At 37.3% G+C, this 19,897-nt stretch overlaps 1 protein-coding gene across 9 annotated transcripts in view; it reads right to left on the minus strand.

Annotated features, from left to right (window-relative positions):
- LOC128696515 (protein bric-a-brac 1) overlaps positions 1 to 19,897 on the minus strand; it is a 134,539-nt gene that overhangs the window by 101,239 nt on the left and 13,403 nt on the right. For 8 of the 9 annotated variants that reach the window (XM_053787839.2, XM_053787830.2, XM_053787859.2 and 5 more), the window contains exons 6-7: positions 17,053 to 17,163; positions 12,412 to 12,615 (exon numbers count right to left, since the gene is read on the minus strand). In XM_053787839.2, the coding sequence (XP_053643814.1) occupies positions 12,412 to 12,615; positions 17,053 to 17,163 (315 nt within the window). The remainder of the gene's footprint in view (positions 1 to 12,411; positions 12,616 to 17,052; positions 17,164 to 19,897) is intronic. The other variant, XM_053787821.2, reaches the window with a different exon arrangement.

The raw sequence follows: 19,897 nt of genomic DNA on the forward strand, positions 1-19,897 counted from the left end.
TTCATTACACTTTACACTTCTATTATTTCAAGTTACAAAAGAAGAAAATTATATCTATATATATCAATATGTAGCTTTGTAGGGAAAAATGCTCATACTGAACAACACTGAACTTTTACCACAGTGACAATATGTACTGATATTATAGTGAGAAAAAGAATGCAGACAAAAACTGAAAAAAATGCAGAGTGATGAACAAGGCAGATTTTGTGGTGGAAAAGATTAATCAGATATTTGCAATGAGACACAAGTGAAGAAAGCATATGTGAAAGAGGGTAAGATGTGCATAACCTTTAAGGAACAGGTGAAACAAGGGGAAAGCTACATAGGTTGAAACATATGCAGTGTACTAACAATGTTTTCACTGGAGCAGTGTAGTAACAATGTTTTAACCAAAGGAGTGTAATAATAATGTAACTGGAACAGTGTAATAACAATGTTGTCACTGCAACAGTGTAGTAACAATGTTGTAACTGCAACAGTGTAGTAACTATGTTGTAACTGCAACAGTGTAGTAACTATGTTGTAACTGCAACAGTGTAGTAACTATGTTGTAACTGCAACAGTGTAGTAACTATGTTGTAACTGCAACAGTGCAATAACAATGTTGTAACTGCAACAGTGCAATAACAATGTTGTAACTGCAACAGTGTAATAACAATGCTGTAACTGCAACAGTGTAATAACAATGTTGTAACTGCAACACTGTAATAACAATGTTGTAACTGCAACAGTGTAATAACAATGTTGTAACTGCAACAGTGTAATAACAATGCTGTAACTGCAACAGTGTAATAACAATGTTGTAACTGCAACAGTGTAATAACAATGCTGTAACTGCAACAGTGTAATAACAATGTTGTAACTGCAACAGTGTAATAACAATGCTGTAACTGCAACAGTGTAATAACAATGCTGTAACTGCAACAGTGTAATAACAATGTTGTAACTGCAACAGTGTAATAACAATGCTGTAACTGCAACAGTGTAATAACAATGTTGTAACTGTAACAGTGTAATAACAATGTTGTAACTGCAACAGTGTAATAACAATGCTGTAACTGCAACAGTGTAATAACAATGCTGTAACTGCAACAGTGTAATAACAATGTTGTAACTGCAACAGTGTAATAATATTGTAACTGGAACAGTGTAATAACAATGTTGTAACTGCAACAGTGTAATAACAATGTTGTAACTGCAACAGTGTAATAATATTGTAACTGGAACAGTGTAATAACAATGCTGTAACTGCAACAGTGTAATAACAATGTTGTAACTGCAACAGTGTAATAACAATGTTGTAACTGCAACAGTGTAATAACAATGTTGTAACTGCAACAGTGTAATAACAATGTTGTAACTGCAACAGTGTAATAACAATGTTGTAACTGCAACAGTGTAATAACAAGGTTGTAACTGCAACAGTGTAATAACAATGTTGTAACTGCAACAGTGTAATAACAATGTTGTAACTGCAACAGTGTAATAACAATGTTGTAACTGCAACAGTGTAATAACAATGTTGTAACTGCAACAGTGTAATAACAATGCTGTAACTGCAACAGTGTAATAACAATGTTGTAACTGCAACAGTGTAATAACAATGTTGTAACTGCAACAGTGTAATAACAATGTTGTAACTGCAACAGTGTAATAACAATGCTGTCACTGCAACAGTGTAATAACAATGCTGTAACTGCAACAGTGTAATAACAATGCTGTAACTGCAACAGTGTAATAACAATGTTGTAACTGCAACAGTGTAATAACAATGTTGTCACTGCAACAGTGTAATAATATTGTAACTGGAACAGTGTAATAACAATGTTGTAACTGCAACAGTGTAATAACAATGTTGTAACTGCAACAGTGTAATAATATTGTAACTGGAACAGTGTAATAACAATGCTGTAACTGCAACAGTGTAATAACAATGTTGTAACTGCAACAGTGTAATAACAATGTTGTAACTGCAACAATGTAATAACAATGTTGTAACTGCAACAGTGTAATAACAATGTTGTAACTGCAACAGTGTAATAACAATGTTGTAACTGCAACAGTGTAATAACAATGTTGTCACTGCAACAGTGTAATAACAATGTTGTAACTGGAACAGTGTAATAACAATGTTGTCACTGCAACAGTGTAATAACAATGTTGTAACTGCAACAGTGTAATAACAATGTTGTAACTGCAACAGTGTAATAATATTGTAACTGCAACAGTGTAATAACAATATTTTAACTGGAGCAAAGTTTAAATGAAGGAAGTGCAGAATGTGTGAGGGTTAGCAGTGTATGAACAAAGCTGCACTTTGGCTTAATTTTACATAAATGTACAAGTACATTAAGGTTATGTAATGTCCCTGTCAGCATATCAGTATATGGATAATGGCATACGAATTAAGAATATTAAAGGTTACGAACTTTAAGCATGACAGGAATAAATGAAGAGCATTAGTGTACAGTAAATTCTGAATACTTTATCGCTTTGAAATAATGCATGTGTGGCAATGCACTACTACTGAAAATTCTGAATAGAAATTAGTAATATTTATTAGTCTAAAGAGTCTAAGAAAAAGCAGAATTAGATATTTTCTAAATTATATTTTTATAATTATGCTCTTAGAAAATTCTAAATTCTGGAGGTCATTTAGAATTTGAGCTGTTATTTTTTTAAATTTTGAAGAATTCTAAATATTGTACCAGTGACATTATTTGTATGCTATTTTCCTCTGTGCAAACAACTCGTTCATAAGTTGGAAATATATTAGCGCAACTTGTTTTAAGGTTAGGGATTTCCTGTATAAGTAACAGACCTATGACCTGTTTTAAGAGTTTTTACCAATACAAACTGGCTTATGGCTAGTCTTCCCTGATGACAGCCTGATCAGTCAGCCATGCAATTACTGTACTACTTGCATCCCACAAGCTCAAACAGCCATCATAACCTGCATGATCAGTCACCTCCCAGAAACTTGTCTAGTTTTCGCTTAATAATTTCTACCTTTTTACTCACATTTCTCATACACAATATATATTTATTAGCAGTTTCTTGATTAAAACTGATAGATTAAAAGACATACTCATTTTGGTTAGTTTTCAAACTGGAAGTGGCCAGAAATTGACAGTTTTCCTGAGAAAACCTTATGGAACCCTTAGCCCCTCCCAGTCTGTTTTATAGGTCTTTACTAGACCTGCTTCAATTATTGGTATGACCTAAACCATGACCAAGCCAGCTTGGTTATGGTTTATTAGCTAAGAAATAAGGGAAAAAAATGTTGATTTTTTTTGTCTGTTGATATATTCAAAATGGAGGCCAAATGTTATATATTAGCAGCCTGGGGATGTAATTAATGAAGAGAGGAGAGGTTGCTTTAGTGGCCGGAAAGCCTACAGTGTTTGTTTACAAGTGTTTCTAAATTGGAATTTATTGGCTAAGTTACCAATTTCAAGATGCTTTATAGGACAGTTCTGATAGTTGAATGGTCAGTTACTTATGATTAATGGATAGTACGGAAAGTATACTAGCAAAAATCATTAATTCCAGCCTGAGCATTGGAACTGGCCTAAATTAAGCCTCAAAGTGGGGAAAATCACTGTTGTACAAAGTGCATCCTGAATTCCAAATTTGCACCTTCATAATCCCACAAGTATTACACTAAAATTTGCATTTTTGGTGTCACTGCCTTTAGAAAAAGATTATCTTTACCATTTTAGCAGCCAAAATTATTTCTTTAATTTTTTTAAATAATTGTGACAAAGAAGAGGCTTTTAATTTGGGAGTGTCAATAGTGAAAGGGTTAATGCCTACCAGCCATAGTTCTGTTCAATATGTTGATTTTTTTATTTTTTAATACACGGGCTGTCTCCCACTGAAGTAGGGTGACCTAGAAAAGAAACTCGTTCACCATTATTCACTCCATCACTGTCCTGTCAGAGGTACGTAGATATGACAGTTTAGGTGCCCCTCCAAAGTGCAAATATCCCCACCCCTTATTTAAAGTGAAGGCATTGCACTTCCCACCTCCAAGACTCAAGTCTGGCTAACAAGTTTCCATGAATCTCTTCACAAAATGTTACCTTGCTCACATTCCAACAGCTCATCAGGTCCCCAAAGCCATTTGCTTCCACTTACTCCTATCCAACATGCTCACACATGCCTGCTGGATCTCCAAGCCCTTTGCACACACACACAAAACCTCCTCTACCCCCTCCCTCCATAGTATATAAAAAATTATATACACTATACTTACATTAAAATTATTGTATGGCATCAGCTTTAGATCTACCAAAAATGATCAGCATATTTTGGGCTTTACAGTAGTATTGTACTATCACCTAAATGTAATTCTTTACAAGAAATTATCAAACTTGTACCATATTTACTGTTTTAGTAATTAAAAATTTTAATGTTTGCTGCTTACAGGTCAATATATCAGGCAAGTGTTACACTAATATGATACCTTACCCCGATACTCTTGTGCCTCAAACACTTCTGTAAACACTTAGACAATAGACAACTCTGCATTATACCAGATATTAAAGCAGACAGCTTTCCCTTTTATTGTAGGCTTTGTCATATTGTTTATAGAGGCCATTCTACATGTATATAATGGTTCAAAATGGTAAAATAATGACTGGATAATATTCAACACATGCTCTCTGCAGAATATACAATGGTCCCCCGCTTTTCGTAGTTCCCGGCAATCGTAAAATTCGCCAATCATAGAGGAATTTTTGTATAAACACGGACTCGCTTTTCATAGGTTGTATCGCGAGTCGTAGTTCGTCCGGGACGCGTACCCACGACCTGAGCCAGGGCGGCAGCCAGTCTGGCATTGTTTACCAGTGAGCGAAGGTCCCCTCACGTGATCCAGCGAAATATTTCATAATATTCCATTTATTTTAGTGCTTGCAAGTACTAAATAAGCTACCATGGCTCCAAAGAAAGCTCCTAGTGCCAAGCCTGTGGTAAAGAAGGTGAGAAATACGATTGAATTTAAGAAAACCATCATTGAACAATATGAAAGTGGTACAAGTGTGGCCGAACTATCCAGGATGTATAAGAAACCCTACACAACCTTATGTTCCATATTGGCCAAGAAAAATGAAATAAAGGATGCTGTTGTTGCAAAGGGAGTAACTATGCTGACAAAAATGAGATCACCAGTACTGGAAGAGGTTGAGAAGTTATTATTGGTGTGGATAAATGAGAAACAATTAGCAGGAGATACTCTTATGATTTTGTTTATTTGTGAAAAGGATAGGCAGTTGCATGAAGATTTGATAAAGAAATTGCCTGCAAATAGTGGTGAAGTGAGTGAATTTAAGGCCAGCAAAGGCTGGTTTGAGAGATTTAAGAACCGTACTGGCATACACAGTGTGGTAAGGCATGGTGAGGCTGCCAGTTCGGACCACAAGGCGGCTGAAAAATATGTGCATGAATTCCAGGAGTACATAGAGGCTGAAGGACTGAAACCTGAACAAGTGTTCAATTGTGACGAAACAGGCCTCTTTTGGAACAAAATGCCAAAGAGGACCTTCATTACACAAGAGGAAAAGGCAATGCCAGGACACAAGCCTATGAAAAACAGGCTGACGCTAATGTTCTGTGCTAATGCTAGTGGGGATTTCAAAGTGAAGCCATTACTAGTGTACCATTCTGAAAATCCCAGAGTGTTCAGGAAAAACAATGTTATGAAGAGTAAATTGTGTGTGTTTTGGAAATCTAATAGTAAGGCATGGGTCACGAGGGAAATTTTCGTCGAGTGGTTCAATGAAGTGTTTGGCCCTAGTGTGAAGGAGTATCTCCTGGAAAAGAAATAGGATCTCAAGTGCCTGCTAGTAATGGACAATGCACCTGCTCATCCTCCAAACTTGGATGACTTAATTTTCGAGGAGTTTGGGTTCATCACAGTAAAGTTCTTGCCCCCGAATACCACTCCTCTCCTCCAACCCATGGACCAGCAGGTTATTGCAAACCTTAAAAAACTCTACACAAAAGCAAAGTTTCACAGGTGCTTGACTGTGACCACAGACACTCACTTGACCCTAAGGGAATTTTGAAGAGAACACTTCAGCATCCTCCACTGCATAACCCTTATAGGTATGGCTTGGTAGGGAGTGACTACCAGGTCTTTGAACTCTGCCTGGAGAAAACTGTGGCCAGATTGTGTCGACAAGAGGGATTTTGAAGAATTTGGGACTGACCCTAATGAGCCTATGTCTGTTGTAAAATCAATTGTGGCACTGGGGAGTTCCATGGGGTTGGATGTGAGTTTGGAGGATGTGGAAGAATTGGTGGAAGACCACAATGAAGAGCTCACCACTGAGGAGCTGCAAGAGCTTCAGCAGGAAGAGCAACACATCGCAGCTCAGAATCTTGCTGCAGAGGAGGAGGAAGAGAGATGGAAGAAGGTGCCTTCTTCAGAAATTAAAGAGATTTTTACTATGTGGGGTAAGATGGAAAGCTTTATGGAGAAACATCACCCTAACAAGGTTGTTGCAAGCCAGGTTGGCAACATGTACAGTGACAAAGTCTTGGGCCATTTTAGGGAAGTGTTAAAGAGACGCCAGAAACAGAGCTCTCTCCACAGTTATTTTGTGAGACAGGACTCCAGTGACTCTCAAGGTGGTCCTAGTGGCATTAAGAAACAGAGAAGAGAAGCAACCCCAGAAAAGCAAATGGTACCTGAGGTGTTGATGAAAGGGGATTCCCCTTCCAAACTATAAACAATCCATTCTCTCTCCTCCTCCAGTCTCCCATACACTAAGAAGAATCTCCAATAAAGGTAAGTATTATGCTGTTAATGTTTCATTCATCATTTCCCATTGTATTGTTTATGTACTACATGCATATTTCACGTTAAAAATTTCTTTGTTTTAATACTTCTGGGTGTCAGGAACGGATTAATTGTATTTACATTATTTCTTATGGGGAAAATTGATTCGTAAATCGTAAATTTCGTTTATAGTAACGGCTCCAGGAACGGATTAATTACGAACAACGAGGGACCACTGTATATTATATTTTACAGTATGTAAAAATCACCTTGCATCCTATATGATGAAGGTCAAGCCTGGGATCAAAGTATCCCTTCAGTTAAACAATCCAAACAATTTTGAAATAAATATACAAGGTGAATTATATGAACACTTCCAGTATGTCTTATATGCTGCAAAATACGTAAGCCGATTTACAAACCGGGTGACATCACCACAAACCAAAATAACATCAGACCAGAATCTGGATCCCTCAGACTTTATTATTATTGCAATATTAAAAAATAAGCACTAAACTTATATGGGTCATACAGCACTCAGACTTGAACCTGTATGATAAAGTAACAAGGAATAATTTGCTTACCCCCTTTCCTTTACCCTTCCTTCCTGATTACCAAAACTGCAATGTTGGTACCTTGCTTTTTGGACTGATACATTCCAGTAGAGCACTTTGTTCTATTACTTTTTCTAAAATACTGTTTTAAATTGTCATATTTTACTTTTATACTTATAGATATTTTTCTTTTTTTATGCTCTATACAACATATTATCCCAAACAGAACAAAGCCACACTCACTCATGTACGTATGGATGTGCGTCCGTGCGTTTGTGCATGTGTGTTTGTACACGTACTCACCTACTTGTGGTTGCAGGGGCCGAGTCTCAACTCCTGGCCATGCTTCTCAATTTGCGAGATTCACTCCCTCCTAGCCTCATGGGTCCTATTGTAGTACATGCTCTCAAAATTATGTTTCTGTATTCCACTAAATAGCTTGTTAAGTTTAGTTAGCTCATACAAACAATTGTAATTAAAAGGACAGCAAATTAAACATACAATTCCAGAGTATTTCTAAAAAAAAAGTCAAAAAACAGCGGACATTCTGTCAAAAATACACAATTTGTTCTCCAACATCCCTGCTCACTTTGCACTACTCTCTCACCTATCCATACCTCACTTATGGTATCTGTGCCACCTGGGAATCAACAACAGCTAATAACCTTAACCCTTTCAGGGTCCGTCCCGTAGATCTACGGCTTTACGTTCAGGGTCCAAACCGTAGATCTACGTCACGAGCTCAGCTCACTCTGATAAACTGTGAGTGGTACATTTGGGCCTAGATATGAGAGAATACATCTATGTGGTATGTGTGCACCACATAAAACAGATCCTGCAGCACACTGTGTATAATGAGAGAAAAAACTGAAATCATGATTTTTCGATTAAAACAGCGACTTTGCAGTGTTTTTTCATACGTTTTTATAGTTGTATTTGCGATTTCTTGGTCTCATTTGATAGAATCGAAGACATATTACAGAAATAGAGATGATTTTGATTGGTTTTAGCACTGGAAATGGCTTGAAACTGAGCTCAAAGTAGCAGAAATGTTAAATTTTTGCCGATATTCAAAAGTAAACAAACGACCTCACACGTCTAATACACGCCAGCTGGTAGGGTCTAATATGCATTCAAAAATAGGTGATGATAGTTATAAATGGAGAGTTAGAGGTATTGGGAAGATGGAAGGAATATTTTGAGGAATATTACAATATTGCATAACAGTATGGAAGAAGGTAAGGTACCTAGGGATTGGCAGAGAGCATGCATAGTTCCTTTGTATAAAGGCAAAGGGGATAAAAGAGAGTGCAAAAATTATAGGGGGATAAGTCTGTTGAGTGTACCTGGTAAAGTGTATGGTAGAGTTATAATTGAAAGAATTAAGAGTAAGACGGAGAATAGGATAGCAGATGAACAAGGAGGCTTTAGGAAAGGTAGGGGGTGTGTGGACCAGGTGTTTACAGTGAAACATATAAGTGAACAGTATTTAGATAAGGCTAAAGAGGTCTTTGTGGCATTTATGGATTTGGAAAAGGCGTATGACAGGGTGGATAGGGGGGCAATGTGGCAGATGTTGCAAGTGTATGGTGTAGGAGGTAGGTTACTGAAAGCAGTGAAGAGTTTTTACGAGGATAGTGAGGCTCAAGTTAGAGTATGTAGGAAAGAGGGAAATTTTTTCCCAGTAAAAGTAGGCCTTAGACAAGGATGTGTGATGTCACCGTGGTTGTTTAATATATTTATAGATGGGGTTGTAAGAGAAGTAAATGCGAGGGTCTTGGCAAGAGGCGTGGAGTTAAAAGATAAAGAATCACACACAAAGTGGGAGTTGTCACAGCTGCTCTTTGCTGATGACACTGTGCTCTTGGGAGATTCTGAAGAGAAGTTGCAGAGATTGGTGGATGAATTTGGTAGGGTGTGCAAAAGAAGAAAATTAAAGGTGAATACAGGAAAGAGTAAGGTTATGAGGATAACAAAAAGATTAGGTGATGAAAGATTGAATATCAGATTGGAGGGAGAGAGTATGGAGGAGGTGAACGTATTCAGATATTTGGGAGTGGACGTGTCAGCAGATGGGTCTATGAAAGATGAGGTGAATCATAGAATTGATGAGGGAAAAAGAGTGAGTGGTGCACTTAGGAGTCTGTGGAGACAAAGAACTTTGTCCTTGGAGGCAAAGAGGGGAATGTATGAGAGTATAGTTTTACCAACGCTCTTATATGGGTGTGAAGCGTGGGTGATGAATGTTGCAGCGAGGAGAAGGCTGGAGGCAGTGGAGATGTCATGTCTGAGGGCAATGTGTGGTGTGAATATAATGCAGAGAATTCGTAGTTTGGAAGTTAGGAGGAGGTGCGGGATTACCAAAACTGTTGTCCAGAGGGCTGAGGAAGGGTTGTTGAGGTGGTTCGGACATGTAGAGAGAATGGAGCGAAACAGAATGACTTCAAGAGTGTATCAGTCTGTAGTGGAAGGAAGGCGGGGTAGGGGTCGGCCTAGGAAGGGTTGGAGGGAGGGGGTAAAGGAGGTTTTGTGTGCGAGGGGCTTGGACTTCCAGCAGGCATGCGTGAGCGTGTTTGATAGGAGTGAATGGAGACAAATGGTTTTTAATACTTGACGTGCTGTTGGAGTGTGAGCAAAGTAACATTTATGAAGGGATTCAGGGAAACCGGCAGGCCGGACTTGAGTCCTGGAGATGGGAAGTACAGTGCCTGCACTCTGAAGGAGGGGTGTTAATGTTGCAGTTTAAAAACTGTAGTGTAAAGCACCCTTCTGGCAAGACAGTGATGGAGTGAATGATGGTGAAAGTTTTTCTTTTTTTTTTGGTGTGAATAATAAAAAAAAAAAAAAAAAAAAAAAATTCATTATGTGAATAAAAAATAAAAATGGAATTTATTTGTAAAGCCTCAAAACGTAACTAATGAAAAGAGGAAATGTTAGTTTAGTGCCAGGAATACCTACATTGCTTATTCTGGACCCTATTTTGAAATTGGAATATTTTGAACTTTGTGTTAAATTGGCTAAATTAACAATTTCCGATCACTTTAATTTGTAGTTGAAACAGTTGACTTGGCGATTTCTTGTGCTCAATCGATAGAATAGAAGTAATACTAGTGAAATAGCTAAGAATTTGGTTGACTGGAATAATGTAATTGGCCTAAAATGGGAGTCAAAGTCAGCAAAATTGCCGATTCATAAATATCGCTGACACATCAAAATTTGCGAGAGCATAATTTCGTCAATTTTCCATCAAATTTCATACTTTTTGTTTTATTACCTTGACAAAAAGATTCTCTACCATTTCATAAGAAAAAATAACAATTTTTTTTTTTTTAAAATTCTTGGATACTGGGGCACCACTTCAGATTTGGGCCTTGGACCCTGAAGGGGTTAAACCTGTTGCTACTCAGCTAAAATTAGTTCTCAGAATAATCCCTAATTAAGACTCCATGCAACACATTCCCTTTATTCAAATGTTTTAACTTGATTAACATACAGAATATTCAGTTTCTACTGTGTATGCATGCTATGTCTTCAGAACTCTCACACAACACATGGACACCATACAAGGAAAAAGTATCTCTTTGACATTCCATGTATCTGTCTCAACCTGTTCAATAACTCCATGTAAATAAAAACCAAAAATTTGGAACTCACTGCCTGAAAATGTCAAAACCTCCCCATCTGCCAACATCTTTACAATGAATTACTCAGGCTATATTGATAATTAATGTCTTGAATAATATGCTAGGTCTAGATTTATGATTAGATTTGTCTGAAATGCACTGCATAATTATTGGTGTATTCTTCTAAGTCTACATTTGTATTAAATTATTGTTGTATTAGAAATGCAGTCACTTGAAATGTATACCTACTGTACAGTAACTTCTCTGAATGGCTCATAAAAAATAAAAAAAAAAATAATTCTGAATTTATCTTGTGTGATTCTTTATCCATTAAGTTTTCATGAATACGAGAAGCAAGTAAAATTAACAGCTAATGTGGTAAAACTATTACAAGTCTTTCTAAAGAGTGAAGTGCAACTTATGAGATGTTAATGATACAATACTTAGCAATTGATAATGCTCAAATAGTTGTATTCCATACAGTAAAAGTTGGCAAAATTACAAAATATTTTCTATGAAAATACAACAAACCCTTTTTATGCCACTGTTTCTTACACTTCAGAACAAGCCAGTGTATCTTATCAGTTACTTACTTTACAACAGATCATTTTTAACTGAAACAGTAATCCCCATTCACACTAATCTTAAACAAAATCAAATTTAAGAGTGCAATATAACACAAGCTTCTAAGGTCAAGAGGTTGAATCCCAAAGAGCAGATCTTCAACTTAACTCAGCACTTCCAAGGTTAAGAGGTTGAATCCCCAAGGTTAAGAGGTTGAATCCCAAAGAGCAGATCTTCAACTTAACTCAGCACTTCCTGGGTCAAGAGGTTAAAGCCCCAAAGAGTTGGTCTTCAACTCAATGCAGCACTTCATGGTAAAATTAATGAAAGGAACTACTTAACTTTTTTTTCACAAAATGAGTAACTGTTTTAAATATCCACATATTGCAAGCAAGATAGCTACTGAATGAGTAACGATGAATGTGTTTCCTTCTTTGTGTACCCCTGCCTTAGTGGGAAATGGCCGATATACTTAAAACAAAAAGAACCACTGAAACATTCACCACAACTATTAGTGAAAGCTTCTTACCCAGTACAAACAAGAAAACTTTCTTCATTATCTTGCAAGTACATACTGATTCATCACTTTTCAGCTAAGTATTTTGTATCCACCTAAAGTTGGAAAAAACATGTGCTACTAATGCATATAAAAGTAACAAAAAAAAAAGAAAGAAAATAACTTGTAAACAAGCATTACTTTTCTCCAGCAATTTCAATTAACAAACATTCTACAGAATATGATAAACAGCAAGCTATTGTTGTAAAACTTAACTTGGTATTTTAAGCAGACTAAATCCTTTCATTTATATGCCATTAGACAATACAGAAAAGTAATGCTTCAACAAGCTATAGCAGAATGAGCAAAAATATTAACACTCACTCTAGAGGAGTCGTGTAGCTGCGAAGATTCAGTCATTTCAGTATGGAGGGGGAGCTGCATTGTTAGAGCATCACCAGTGGTGGGTACAACCCCAGGACCACTTCCTGACCCACCTATACCTCCCCCTCCATCTTCATAACTTTGATTACTTCCCTCCCAAGTTTCTGTGGCAACACCTGCACTTGATGGCTCTAGTTTTATAGTCTGAAAAAGCAAAAGGGAGATTAATACACTTATTTATTCCAGTTTTAATGTTTGAAAAGTACACAAATCAAAATATCACATCAATTGATATTTAGTAAAGGTCTTAATGGGGAAATATACTCTCCTTTCCTATTCTGGCAAAAGGCAAAAATTATTAGACAGAACAGTCCTGTAAAATATTTATCATGTGCTCTGTAATCTTTTAACCATAACCCACAGGATGAGTCTGAGATGACTACTGCTCACAAGATGAGTAAGGTGACTATTGACCACATGATGTGTATGAAGTGCCTACCACTCACATGATAGGTGTGACTACTGCCCACATGATGGGCATGGGGTTCATGATAAACCTTAAAAATATTATTTTATTACCAGTATGCTAATTAATCTGTCTTGGTGATGGCACTAAAGACTTCATAATACAAAGTGGTAGGTAAGACACATAGGCAACAGTTAGGCAACTTTATTCTGAAACGTTTCGCCTACACAGTAGGCTTCTTCAGTCGAATACAGAAAGTAGGCAGGAACAGTAGAGATGTGAAGACGACGTAATCAGTCCATCACCCTTGAAGTCGTAGAATTTGATAGTTCCTGACTATGGAACTGAACTTCTCCAGGCTGAGGGACTGACCACCTCAAATTCTACGACTTCAAGGGTGATGGACTGATTACATCGTCTTCACATCTCTACTGTTCCTGCCTACTTTCTGTATTCGACTGAAGAAGCCTACTGTGTAGGCGAAACGTTTCGGAATAAAGTTGCCTAACTGTTGCCTATGTGTCTTACCTACCAACTTGTCGGTATTGTATACCATTTTGATGTTCATAATACAAAGTGTTGCCAGCATTTAATTATAAATGTTTGGGGCTTTAAAATGGCAACTGTGATGTCTCTTGATAATTATTTCACAACCTGTGAGTGGAAAACCTTTTCATAAATAGATAATTCAAATATTCACTCTCATACTAAAAATAATCGATTTGTTTCCTGGCTGAGTAGAAACACCCTCCCTGGCAGCAATGGGTCAGCTGAATACAATGCTTTTCTCCTGGAAAAAACTCATTCGGTACTCAAACAGATCAGCACTCAAACCACAGCCTTTTCAAATATGTGTTTGTGGAACTGCAGAAAGATAGGAAGACTTAATTATTCTGCAGAAATTAGACCCTTTTTCATTTAGATACAAGTTAAAATTCATCATCAAGGGCTCTGTTAATGTGAATCCTTTGTGTACAAGACGAAGAAACACATTCATCATCACTCTCACTCTAGCTGCATCTCCAGAAGGGAACAGTCATTGCATTTCATTGTCAACTTATCAAACTTGTGAAATAAAAGGTTCCAAAATTTTAAATAGCATAGAAAGAGAAACTAAAAGCTGCATAATATTAATTAGCATTATAATTATTATATTCATGGGAAGTGTTAAACCTGTAGGGGTCATATACATCCAATGTGATGCGAAAAGATTATATTTACAAATGTTAAACCCAAGTGGAAACTACTGAAGAAGGCCAAAAACTTAAGGAAACGTGAAGCCTAAGACAGCTTCACTATCAGGAAAGAGTCATGAAAAGAAGACAGAATCATAACAAATACTGTACCAATAAAACAGCCAAATGAGAACAAAACTGAGCAAAAGAAACCACAGTACAGCCAGGGATTGAATTCAGAATTGTGTTGTTATGATTTCTTGAGACATGAGCAAGAGATCAAAATACTTTTTTCTAATAATAGGATTGATTAATATAAAAGTCAGTCCACCAAAGAGAGAATAGAAAGCAATATACAAAAATGGATTGAAAACAACAGGACACTCACAAAGTAAAAAGCAAACTTATAAGGACTGTGTATACCAACAAAGAGTCTTTAAACTATAAACATCAAACCTAAGAAACATTGTAAGTAAAAAATACTGGAGATACAAACTGAAATTTACAAAGATATGAATAAAACATTAAAAGATTCAAGAGAGAAATAGCTAATTCAGAAGGCATTGGATATCAAAGGTCTAACAGACACTAAATTAAATGAATATACAGTATACCAAAACAAAGCAGCATTTAAAAAAATTATTCTGTATGGAGACGAGATATATCATAGTTGGTAAAAGGATGCTAGCAAAGAAATATATACTGGTAAAAATAATTTCTGCAAGCCACTGAAATTTAAACATAGAACAAGTAAAATTATTATCTATGCATACTACAATTAGCAACCATGTTTAAGAATTAACATATTTTTTAATAACATACACATCACCTAAAATGACAATCTGAAAAATAACTGAATTATGAACAATATAACTGAATTATGAACAATAGTCTCATAATATGTATCTAAACCGAAAATGCAATACGTACCTATAACATAGAGGTAAAATACTGTAACATATTTTATTTTATTAACACATTAGCCATTTCCCACCAAGGAAGGGTGACCCAAAAAAGAAAAACTTTCACCATCATTCACTCAATCACTGTCTTGCCAGAGGCACACTTATGCTACAGTTATAAAACTGCAACATTAACACCCCTCCTTCAGAGTGCAGGCACTGTACTTCCCATCTCTAGGACTGCCAGTTTCCCTGAATCCCTTCATAAACATTACCCTGCTCACACTCCAACAGCACGTCAAGTCCTAAAAACTATTTGTCTACATTCGATCCTATCTAACATGCTCATGCATGCCTGCTGGAAGTTCAAGCCCTCATATACAAAACCTCCTTTACCCCCTCCCTCCAACCTTTCCTAGGCTGACCTCTACCCCGCCTACCCTCCACTACAGATTTATACACTCTCAAAGTCATTCTATTTTGTTCCATCCTCTCTACATGTCCAAACCACCTCAACAACCCCTCCTCAGCCCTCTGGATAATAGTTTTGGTAATCCTGCACCTCCTCCTAATTTTCAAACTACGAATTATCTGCATTATATTCACACCACACATTGCCCTCAGACACATCTCCACTGCCTCCAGCCTTCTCCTTGTTGCAACATTTACCACCCATGCTTCACACCCACATAAGTGTTGGTATAACTATACTCTTATATATTCCCCTCTTTGATTCCATGGACAAAGTTCTTTGTCTCCACAGACTCCTCAGTGCACCACTCGCCTTTTTCCCCTCATCAATTCTATGATTCACCTCATCTTTCACAGACCCATCTGCTGACACGCCCACTACTAAATATCTGAATACATGCACCTCCTCCATACTCTCTCCCTCCAACCTGATATCCAATCTTTCGTTACCTAATTTTTTTGTTACCCTCATCACCTTACTGTTTTCTACATTCACTTTCAATTTTCTTCTTTTACATACCCTACCAAAGTCATCCACCAAACTCTGCAACTTCTCTTCAGAATCTCCCAAAAGTAGTGTCATCAGCAAAGAGCAACTGTGAGAACTCCCTCTTTGTGTTAGATTCTTTATCTTTTAACCTCAAACCTCTTCCAACACCCAAGGACTCACTTTTGTTACAACCCAATCTGTAAATATATTGAACAACCATGGTGACATCACACAGTCTTGTCTAAGGCCTACTTTTACTTGGAAATTATCTCCCTCTCTCCTACATGCTCTAACCTGAGCCTAGCTATCCTCGTATAAGCTTTTCACTGCTTTCAATAACCTACCTATTCCATACATTTACAACATCTGCCACATTGCCCCCCTATCCACCCTGTCATACTCCTTTTCCAAATCCATAAATGCCACAAAAACCTCTTTACCCTGTTCACCTATATGTTTCACTGTAAACACTTGGTCTACACACCCTCTACCCTTCCTAAAGCCTCCTTGTTCTTCTGCTATCTGCTCTCCATTTTACTCTTAATTCTTTCAATAACAACTCTACCATATACTTTACCAGATATATTTAACAGACTTATTCCCCTATAATTTTTGCACTCTCTTTTTTTCCCTTTGCCTTCATACAAAGGAACTATGCATGCTCTCTGCCAATCCCTAGGTACCTTACCCTCTTCTATTCATTTATTAAATAAAAGAGGTACATTAATACACAAAATTTTATTAAAAGCTACATGAAGGCTTTAAATATAAGTCATAAGTCAAATGCAAACACCTTTAAATAGACAACAGAGAAGTGACAATAATCTCCTAGAATTGCAATGAAAACTGAGTGAAGCAAAGCTGGTCTGAATCATACAACTGAAATACTGTAATTCAAGTGTGACTATGAAGCAACTTCACCCCACAAATGCAGCACATCATATGACTCCAAGATGCATTTCAAAACTCACACTGAGGAGCAGTTGAAAATTTAAAAAATGCCAATAAGCTTGAATACCACAATGCATCATTTCATGGACAGTAACTCATAGTAGGTACTCCAAAAATTGTGTTAAATTTCTGATAAGTCCATTTAGAGAAAATGCTATGGTGCACCATTCAATACTTGGTGTTCACCTGGGGTATTGAGAGTGTGCAAGTGTCGTCACATTTTGTTGACATCACCATACTGCTGGTGAGCTCGTGCCGACTTGTACATGATGATCCAGTTCTTCTCCCAAGCATATCCTAAAAAATAATAATACCTGATACTTCTTGTGTCATAGTATGTCACAGTACACAAGATGAGTTATAGGATTTAACATCTTCACTAAATTCCAACAAAAAAGCTGTGGAATTTATAACCAGAGTGTAGGACTCATGAAGTACCAATCAAGTCAGTAATTCTAAAAAAATAATGTCTGATATGCGTGTTGTGGGACTTCACAGTGGTCAAGATAAATCATCTTTCCATCACTGTATTAGACATCCCAAAATATTTAAAACACAGTAAAGTTCTCTGGCAGTGATTTGAAGGAAAAGCTAAAATTGTATGTACATGTTGCATGTGTATTACGCATCATAAAAAAAATATGTTGATCACCACAAGCTTGAGCAAGGTATCCTCAGACCCCCAATTCCTGCCACCCCCTATCCCAGCAGAAACAATGGTAGGAATTACTCTTACTGCAAAGAATTATCTCCCCACCTCTCCCTCCATCTTCCTCTTTCTTTCACTCTGTCATTCAGACTCCTCCACCAATGCCCCACTCCCAAATATTTAGATATCTGATTTTTTTTTTAACAAACCGGCCATATCCCACCAAGGCAGGGTGACCCAAAAATTTAGTAATTTTTACAGGAGAAGGGGTTATTAGCCCTTTGCTCTGAGCATTTTAGTTGCCTTTTACATTATTATTATAATCAAAAAGAAGCGCTAAGCCACAAGGGCTATACAGCGCTGCTTGCCTTTTATAGCATGCATGACTTATGGAGGAAATCTTTTCCATTTCCTCATGGAAGGAGGGGTGGGGATATCTGCAGTTTGGAGGAGCATCTGAACAGTGATAGAGTGAATGATGGTAAAAGTGTTTCTTCTTTTTCAGGTCACCCTACCTCAATGGGAGACGGCCAATGTGTTAAAAAATCATAATTGTATTCTTACCTTCCTATTATTCTTATTTTAACTGCTACTAAATAATAATTTGCATATGAGTTACTCAAAAAAAAAAAAAAAAAAAGTACACCCAGAGGTCTATACCCTTCACCTTTTATCCACTAAGACACAGTCTAGCAAACTGTCCTCTCTTCACACTTCATCATATTTCACATACAGTGGACCCCCGATTAACGATATTTTTTCATTCCAGAAGTATGTTCAGGTGCCAGTACTGACCGAATTTGTTCCCATAAGGAATATTGTGAAGTAGATTAGTCCATTTCAGACCCCCAAACATACACGTACAAATGCACTTATATAAATACACTTACATAATTGGTCACATTAGGAGGTGATCGTTAAGCAGGGGTCCACTGTATTTATCTTCCTCTTCTTAAAATATAATACATATAGCAAACCTTCCATTTAATGAACCTCCATTTAACAGGCTCTGCAAATATGGAATAAACACTGGGTCAACGGATTGGAAACAATGGACGGAGTCCTCTGGTTACAGAATTGTTCATTACTATTACAATCATGGCAAAACATCTATCCAACACAAGTGCCATTATTGGCTACCTGCTCCCTCCAGTTAGTCTGTTATATTGAGGGTTTACTGTATTTATTGTCAATTACCAAATACATTTTTAAACAATTTAAAAAAAGAACCCCAGCTGTCATTTACTTCTAGGACTCAAAATTTCCTATTATACCTTTTTTAAAATCTCTCATCCAAGCCTATTATTAAAACAGTCAAGCCAGCACAAAATGGACTTCACTTGTGGTCAGAGAAAATTTGTGGTACTATATGAACTATAAAAGAAAGCCACAAACAAGCACAAGCCATATAGATTGGAAGAGCTAGATTATTATTATTATTATTATAATCAAAAAGAAGCGCTAAGCCACAAGGGCTATACAGCTGGAAGAGCTAGAGAGGTTCTTCATGAATTAATGGTCAAATATCCTTCCTGAGAGATTTATGAAACTCCTGCATATAAAAGAATGTCGTTCCTCCAGATTACCAAAGCCAAGAAGGCTTCACACAGTACTGATTACAAAGATATAAGTACATACAGTATTGTGTGTTTTCACATACGTATATGTGTAAGAGGATACTGAAAGCACTGTACATTTTCAATTTCTGGCTGAATCAACTGGTATTTATAAGCAATCAGGGAAATAAATATAAGTGAAGGCTACTGTATTTTTTTTTAACAGTGACCATCTCCCACCAAGGTAGGGTGACCTGAAAGAGAAAAAACACTTTCACCATCACTCACTCCATAACTGTCTTGCCAGAGGCATGCCAATAACACAGTTCAGAAGCCCCCTCCAAACTGCAAATATCCCCACACTTCCTTCAGAATGCACGCACTGTACTTTCCATCTCCAGGACTCCAGTCCAGCTAACCGGGTTCCCTGAACCCCTTCATAAAGACATAAGAAGGAAGGAGCACTGCAGGAGGCCTACTGGCCCATGCTGGGAAGGCCCAAGTTACCTAACAACCTGGAACATTCTGTTTGTGTGTACTTAACTATGCACGGGTCTGTGTCAGTACTTGTTCCATTATTATTAATGGTACACAATATAGACAAATACATGACTGGGTGTGGGTGGGCGCAACCTGGACCCTGACTGACTTGGACCAGTAGGTGACTTTGACTTGCTTAGCACGGGCCAGCAGGCCCGTGGAAGCGCTCCCTTGTTCTTATGTTCTTGTGTACAGTAGCGCCAGGTTGATGAGCAAGACAAATGTGGAAACACCTGGGTACCCAGATGTAACACACGTGTCTCACTCATTTGGTTTTGCGGGGGAG

Source organism: Cherax quadricarinatus, chromosome 31 (genome assembly GCF_038502225.1).
Source record: "Cherax quadricarinatus isolate ZL_2023a chromosome 31, ASM3850222v1, whole genome shotgun sequence".
In the NCBI taxonomy this organism is placed as follows: domain Eukaryota; kingdom Metazoa; phylum Arthropoda; class Malacostraca; order Decapoda; family Parastacidae; genus Cherax; species Cherax quadricarinatus.